This window comes from Brienomyrus brachyistius, chromosome 7 (genome assembly GCF_023856365.1).
Source record: "Brienomyrus brachyistius isolate T26 chromosome 7, BBRACH_0.4, whole genome shotgun sequence".
In the NCBI taxonomy this organism is placed as follows: Eukaryota; Metazoa; Chordata; class Actinopteri; order Osteoglossiformes; family Mormyridae; genus Brienomyrus; species Brienomyrus brachyistius.
In genome coordinates, this window is record NC_064539.1 from 1833145 (window position 1) to 1841342 (window position 8198).

The 8198-nt window shown below is 38.9% G+C and overlaps 1 protein-coding gene across 2 annotated transcripts in view; it reads left to right on the forward strand.

Moving 5' to 3' along the window:
- Positions 1 to 6853, forward strand: part of cops4 (COP9 constitutive photomorphogenic homolog subunit 4 (Arabidopsis)) — a 12542-nt gene extending 5689 nt beyond the window's left edge. The window contains exons 9-12 of one of the 2 annotated variants that reach the window (XM_049021313.1): positions 742 to 857; positions 1418 to 1462; positions 2728 to 2812; positions 4935 to 6853. In XM_049021313.1, coding sequence (XP_048877270.1) covers positions 742 to 857; positions 1418 to 1462; positions 2728 to 2812; positions 4935 to 5068 — 380 coding nt within the window. In that variant the 3' untranslated portion in view covers positions 5069 to 6853. The remainder of the gene's footprint in view (positions 1 to 741; positions 858 to 1417; positions 1463 to 2727; positions 2813 to 4934) is intronic. The other variant, XM_049021315.1, reaches the window with a different exon arrangement.
- The last annotated feature ends 1345 nt before the right edge of the window (positions 6854 to 8198 follow it).

Consider the following 8198-nt stretch of genomic DNA (forward strand, 5'->3'; position numbering starts at 1 on the left):
TGTCGCGCGAATGCCTGAAGCTGCAGATAGTACCAAACCATATGTATATTATTAAATACACATACACCCACACACATATTTACACAGTATTGATTTTTCCTTTATATACATACCTATGGTAAAGTTTAATTTTTTTTTTATTAAAAAAAAAGTTTAGTTCTTTTAAATTAGGCACAGTAAGAGATTAACAATAATTAATACAGTATTGATTTTTAAAATAAAGTTTACCTGAACACAGTCACATCAGGATGGTGCTAGATTTCATCACGCTACTCAGAACGGCGTGCAGTTTAAAACTTGTGAATTATTTCTGGAATTTTCCATGTAATATTGTTGGACCGCAGTTGACTACGGGTAATGGAAACTGCGGATTGGGGGGGACCACTGTACATCTTATACTCAATGAAGTCAAAACTGCTCTGCCTTGCTCCTTTTACAGTAGAGTTAATTGACACTGAAAGGAAATATTTAATAAGTCACTTTATTATCATTTCACACCTATGAAACGAAGATGTCTTTCTATAGAGCAGCATACATCCAGAATAAGGAACAGTTGTGATGGAACACTAAACAGTAAATAGTGGGGCAAGGATAAAGAATAAAATAAAGCAAAAGAATAAAATTTTAACTAGAAGTAAAAAAGTACACCACAATACATAACAATAACTGCAAATAACAGAAACAGTGTAGTGCAAATATACTTAACGGGGTAGATCTTGAAATGGCTATTTCCCCCCGCAGGCTCCAGCATATTAGACAGGGCTGTCATTGAGCACAACCTGCTGTCTGCCAGCAAGCTCTACAATAACATCACCTTTGAAGAGCTAGGCGCCCTGCTGGAGATCCCTCCTGCCAAGGTAAGGGCTTACAGTTCAAACGGAGCCTCCTCTGTCCCTGCACTCCTCCTGTTGCGGGAAAGCTGTCTGCACCTTAGGCCCGTTTCCAAATGGTCCGTTCCAGTTTCGGCCCTAGAAATGGCAGGTTCTGTCTTATAAATGAAGAAGACTGAGAAATTGGTCACTATCGTGTTGAAGAGTGGTTTGATGCACCATTGCATTTTTTTTGCATGTTTGTATGGTGTGGCAAGTTGTTTCTGTTATTCCATAGCATATAGTTGTTGGAGTGACAAGGTGAATTTTTTCCTCAGTCTGGGGAAAATTAACCCTTTGGTCCATTTTCCCACCCTTCTGTTTATTTTGGAATTTCAAATTACAGAACGCATGTCGGTTATTTTGAAATATGAGACGTTTCAGGTGGAAATTTTAATATCTCTGACCTTTTGTCAGACACCCCTGTTTGAGAATTTAAAAGAAAAAAAAATGTCCACGTTTTTGTGTTTTTTAATGCCAGCTTTATAGCAGCGCTGTGCCCGTCTCCGGGTGGCTTGTATTTTGAATATATGTGTGTCGTTGTGCAGGGCGGTTGTTCCAATGAGGATGCCCCTGGTTACAGAGCCAACTTGGTAGGGAACAAATACACTACTTTACTAATAAATCAAGTGTGACCCGAAATGCAAACTAAAAACCGGAACCGGAACGTGGTTGTCAGTGCTTCCATCGAAGACAAGTGTATAATATGTGGAGTGCACTCCCCTTATAATAGCCTTGCTATTGAAATATGGAATTTTATGGATCTATTAGATTTTACATACAATGGAAAGGGACCATTGGCTCCAAGCGTAGTTTTAGCATTTTGATTGGTTCTTTTTTAAGTTAGAGGAATTGAATATAAATATCCCATATTGATGGGATATTTAGCCTTTATCCAGCAGAAGACTGTTTTTAATGTGGTATTCAGGGCTGTTTGGCCTAAAGTAGGCTTTTATTGGTGTGTACGTGATTCTCTCTTAGTGAGGTTAATTACACAGACAGCTGATAAACAGCTTGGCAGTTATTTTGGTTGTGTAGGGGAAAAGGTGACTTTTTTCTAGGTAAGTAAATTCAAGAGCTACATAAAACCTGAATCTGCCTCTACTGGCTTCTGGCAAGAGAGGAGATGAGGCTGAGGCTTTTCAGGGGCCGAGTGACCTGAAACGAACCACATTACTAGTTCTGCAGAAGAGCATGAATTTATAATTATACATATTTATATTTCAGACACTAGTCTGCTGTAACAGAAATTGAATTGACGTTCCACCTAAAATATGTATGGTTTCTATAGCCCAAATGGTTTTACCCCTTCTCATATAAATTCGTTTTGCTGCTGAATATATATAATGTTTATTTTCATTATTCCCTTCAGTTTTGTAGTGCTCCTGTAAAATACCTGTAAAATACCTTAAAGACAGTTACAAATACTTCTGTTAATGTAAGGTACTGTTTAGCGATCATTTCACCACATTTTTGTTGATGAAATACATTGAGTCAAAGTAATACTTTAATATGTATAAAAATCTGTCGGTGGGCCTTTATGACCCTGATTATAATGGGAGTGAGCTGTCGTTTTGTAATAGTCAGAATGCAACCAGCCAGCGTTGTGAGCACTAACGTGTTCTTGGTTCAGAGTGTAAAAACGTGGTGCTGTGTACTGTTGCAGGTAGACTAACCTCTAACATGTCATTCATAATTGTCATTGAGCGGAGTTTCACATGAGTGGTCTCGGCACACTAAACCTTGAAGTGAGTCTAAACACTGTTGTGTCTTGTGAGTGTGACACTTCCAGCCATGTGCCTGTGTCTGGTGGGGTGTGGCTAGATGTATTAGTGACCACCTCTATCGTCGCCCACAGGCGGAGAAGATCGCCTCGCAGATGATCACGGAGGGGCGAATGAACGGCTTCATTGATCAGATAGACGGGATAGTCCACTTTGAGAGTGAGTATGATTCCGTCTCCGTGGCGTCTCATGGCGAGGTTTAGTGTAACTGAATAGGACTCATTAACGAAATCCAGTTTCCAGTTCACATACTGCTTAAAGTTAAGGGTATACAGGGTGTCCGCGGGGTTTTAAAAACTATTAAAAGATAGTAAATCACATAAGCAAAAATTAAGACCATTAAAAGGTATTGCACGCAAATTTTCAAGGTATTAATTTTTTGATTTTTTTAAACTACAAATTGTCCATTTGTGTTTTAAAGGTTATCTGCAAATTATTTTAAATGTAGATTTGGCTCAGTCTTTCATTTATAGATGATCTCTGTGATGCCGACGTCATATTCAGTGGTTGAGCGACGCCTTAAACAGTTTGCACGCTGAAGTACATGTTGGCTACTTGCACTCCAAGCAAGCCTACAGCAGGCTGCATTCGACTAGGATTAGGTCTGGCTGCAGCTGACGTGACGTGGAGCGAGATCTGCCGGCGGCCGTAGGGTGGAGTATAAACACGAGGCTGAAGTTGGCTACTTATTCGCAGCTCCTTATTCGGATTTTCCAATCCACATTAAATGCTTCGCAGCCCAATATAATGATGCGATTCTGCCTGTAGTGGGACCGTTTTAGTACCTTAAACCTCTCTGTGCTCAGTACGTGTCAGGTACCTCACTATATAGAAAAGGTGACATTGTCTTGGACCAGACTGATTTACTGCTTTAAAAATCAGATGGTAACGAGGTATGTCATACTATAGTGCACAAACATGTGAATGAGAAGCCAGGTTTCCAGATTTCATTTGAGTATTCAGTTGTACCATATATGGTTTTTATAACATTACTGTTTAAGACAATGAAGTTAACTAAACTTTGAAGTAGATTGCTTACATTACTCAAACAGGTTAAATTACAACTTAAAAATATACTTCAAATGCAAGTATCTGAAACACTGCTTAATTTCACTAATGTGAGTAGTTCTAGTTCGTTACATCCACTCCCTGTACACAGAAAAAAATATTTGGATCATTTTTTCAACTTGTACAATTTAAATGATAAGAGATACATTTCCATCAAACTAAATTGTATAAATACAAATAATATTAATAATTTAATATGCATATAAAGATTCACAAAATTTAAATTGCTCAAGCACTAAAGTTAACAAGTTGATTCAAATAATTCTTAATAAACCTAGACACTTAAACAAGCTGTTTTCATAAATCATAAATTAATTAAATGTATAAGCTTTAATTAAAATGGGCACGTAAACATGTCCTCTCATTCAGACCTTTGTGCACAATAGGATGACATGCCTTGTTTCCATCTGATTTTTAAAGCAGTAAATCAGTCTGGGTCAGGGCACTGTCACTTTTTCTATATAGTTGGGTACCTGACGTGTAATGAGAAGTTGATATTTGCCTGGCACAGAGAGGCTTAAGGTATTAAGGACTGTCTAAGGCAGGTAGCAGGAAATAATCAGAGGGTTACTGTTCTGTTTGCAAAAAAAACATAAATATCACCTGGATGGGGGTAACGCTCTCCAGTCGCATATGCGATGCACAACTCATAAATCAGGAATGCTTGGACGAAAGCAGTTAGTCAACTGGTGCAAATCGATAAACTCATTGAAGAAAAAGGCAAACAATTAAGGCACTTGCCATGAGTAGCCTAGTGGATAAAGATATGGACTTGTGACTGAAGAAGTTTAACAAATGCAAGATGTTTTCAAAATCACAGTCTCTAAATTTATTCTGTTGACTCGTTCCCTATTTAAATTTTGTTGTACAGGCCATGATTGTGTAATATTATAAATCTTTAAATCAGTTTAAAAACTTTTTTAAAAATGGGTGCAACTCAATGTCGTGGGGGTTTTAAAAAATATTGAGTAAGTATTAAAAAAGGTATTAAAAGGCGTTAAATTTAACCTCTGGATTTCTGTGTATACCCTGGTATCTATCAGGATGTATTACTGTGTGTTTTTTTGATAAGTAAACTCTGTTGACCTCTCCATAAATAAAGTAAAAATGCTTGATAATAATTTTCTCACAGTGCTGGGTTATCGTGTCACGTGACTTTGCCGTCTTGTGCAGCTGTTAAATGTAACAGTGTTTTGGCTGTTTCTCCCATTAGCACGCGAGCCACTGCCCACCTGGGACAAGCAGATCCAGTCGCTGTGTTTCCAGGTGAACAACCTTCTGGAGAAGATAAGCCAAGCAGCCCCGGAGTGGACGGCCCAGGCCATGGAGGCCCAAATGAGCCAATAGTCACCCTGGCTGGCTCCCTTTATCGGACAATGCTCTGACCCAGATCGCCTGCTCTGCTCCACAAGTAGGACAAAGGTTACAGAAGCACTGTTGAGTATCAACCAAAAACAAAATCAGTCTTTTGACAAAGTACTCAAGTTAGATCAAAGGAGTTCACGGTTTCCCTTTTTTTTTTTTTGTCCCCCCTTCTTCGAAAGAAGAATACTTTGTTAGACAGCTTCAGTCTCTGGATGTGGAATGTGAAAATCTAATAGCCTCTGTGTGTGCTTTGTGGCCTTAGCCCTGTCAGTAAACGCCATACTGTCTTGCTGGTTGCTGGTCAGGTGTGATCAGTTATTCTGCTGGAATGGTATGTGGATCTGCTGGCCTCCGACCCTGAGATGTATCTCGCGGCTGGGCTTCTGACCTCTCGAGCGTGAAATCGGCAGTGTCCAGTCCTGCTCCAAATTGGCCCACATGGCTTTTGTCTTTTTTTGATTTTATTAAAGAACTGGATCGAGAGTCACCTTGTCTGGTGTTTCAGGCATCACTCACATGCTAATAGAATCATAATTATTAAGCTTGGGCTCTATCCGTCAAGGACCAGGGCTCGGCACACCTACTCCAAACCAGGCTGCGTATGAAAATGTCGTCATCAAGACTTACTGCATGAAGATATGAATCAAATGACCAAATTTACACCGAAGACAGATTACATATGGTAATTAAGCTTTGGATTGAAGGAAAAAAAATTATGAATGGTTCATGTTTAGTCCTTCATACATAAAAAGAATGGACTCTTGGTTTCAAATGGATAATAGACTCGTTTGTTCATATCTGGTGTTTACTTACATGCTTATTATTCTGTCATACTAAGGGATTAATTTCCAACATTTTGATCATCGTAATGTGTTAAGATGTAAATCCCAGGCCTAATATCTGCCTAGCTTGTTTCACTGAATAAATTGTAAGTTGAAAGTATGTGTCCAGATATTGCATAATGGCAGGATATGAGTGTGTGTGGCCTCTGGATCTTTAGGTGTGAAGGTCATCTGCCTATTGGGCACGGATCAATATGTGGCCTATCAGGTTAGGGTCCCAGGTTAAAGAGAAGCATAGCCTTAGGTTTGTTCCTATATAACAAATGTTAGAGAAATAGACGTGCGTTATCTTAATATAGCAGATGCGATACATGAGACTGACTTATTCCAGCGTTAGATGTATCGTTAACCAGTGTTGGCAGCAGTGTCGAGGACGATGGCAGAGATTAATTGCTAATTTTATGAGTATTATATTAATTTTTACCATCTCAGATAGAACATTAGATAGGTTATTTTAATTCTGTTTGCCTGTAGCAGACATTGCCCTGTGTGTGCGTGCGTGTGTGTGTGTGCGTGCACATGTGGGGCTTTTTAATGCTGATTAACTCTTTAATTTACACTGCAGCTCATTTGGTATGCTTTTTCCCACTCATGGGAGTAAACTTGTGAGAACCCAGTAAGACATCTCAAAACCCCTCCGAGGCTGCTGTGTGTCACGCTGACACTTGTGCACTTTGGCACTGTGAGTGCTCAGACATGGCCAGCAGAGGCCCCTCTCTCTCTTTTGCTTGCTTTTAAAGGATTTTTATGTTGCTCTTCATAAATGCCAATCTGCATTGGTCAGTATGAATCTCTCTCCTCCCCACAGAGTTTGATCATTGGCCTATGGGCATCTTCACACCCGGTGTGTTCTTGATGGACCCTGCTTATTAAGGAGCAATCTGTGTACCGTTTGAATAAATGTATGTGAAGTCTTTAAACAGAACTGCTGTACGATCTCTTCCATTTGTATTCTCCACCTTTGAAAAGGTGTTAAAGGAATGACCGTAGCATTAGCTTTCCAAAACCAGTTAGATGTTCAAAACATAAAGTTTCATTCTGCATTGCCCTTACTATGCAACAAATGTTTTACTCATGTGAAATACAAGTTTGTGGTATTTATATGTTGTTTAGTGGGAGGTGGCGTTGAGTAGGATCTGGGATGATTCAGATTGGTGTAGCTTTGCTGCTCACTGAAGGCCGTAAACCTGTTAGCCACATGAAATACTAGCCAGTATTTGGAAGTGGGGCTCCTTTTGAAAGGGATGCAATTTCGCTTATGCGTTACTGGTAATTTACATTCCTGAAAGAAATTGTTGTATTTGAGTATGGTAAGTGTATTGTATTAGAGCAGACTCATTGGCACTATATTATACCTGTCTTGCTATAGGCACGCATCATCTCTAAAGAGATTCCGGACCACCATGAAGGTCGCTGTATCAACAGATGTTGAAAATAGAAGAGTATATTACAGAATTTCTCAATTAAAGCATTAGTGTGGTTAATACAGTTGGTTACTGTGTTGCCACTTTCATTTAAATAGGCCAAATACACTGATCAATATTGCAGTTTAATCTCTTAAATTGATAAAAGCCTTTTTTCTACTTTAGCAAATTACTGCTGTGAAATCTAATTTCTTTGTTTAGCTGGCTTTTAAATTTTAGCATCTTCAGCGACGGATAATATTGTCAGCCGCATTGCATGATGAAATTGGTGTAGCATAGAACTAAGTTATTCATACTATGGGGTACTGAAAATTAAAAATATAGCTTTTCTATATTATAGGCAGAGTAGATGATGCATCAGAATAACTAACTAGATCTCCAGGCGTTTACAGTGTTTTTCCTAGCTGTTTGAGATTTTTTTGTTTATGGTCCTGTGGATCTCTTTGAGGTGCTACCTCCAGGTATGTCATCTCCATAGTTCATGGGTGTTGCCGGCATTAACTCTGAGGGGGACGTATCCCCCTCACATTTCATAATTATTTGTTTGGACCCCCCCACATGTAACATAAAATATTAGTTTTATGCTAGTGTGTCCCCCCCACATTCAAAATGCTTCTGATGCCTCTGCTATAGTTACAAAGTTACCTTGGTATTAGTGATCATCCTGCATGACTGAAAGCAATTTTCAGCACAAGTTGATGTCTCTCCAAATTTTCTACCCTTTCCGCTTCAGCCTGGGCTTCTCTCAGTGATGAATTGATTGATGGATATATCTAAAATACTCCTAATTCATAAAATTGAAAAAAAGTGTTTTAATAGAAACTTTGTTTACTACGTACGATTATT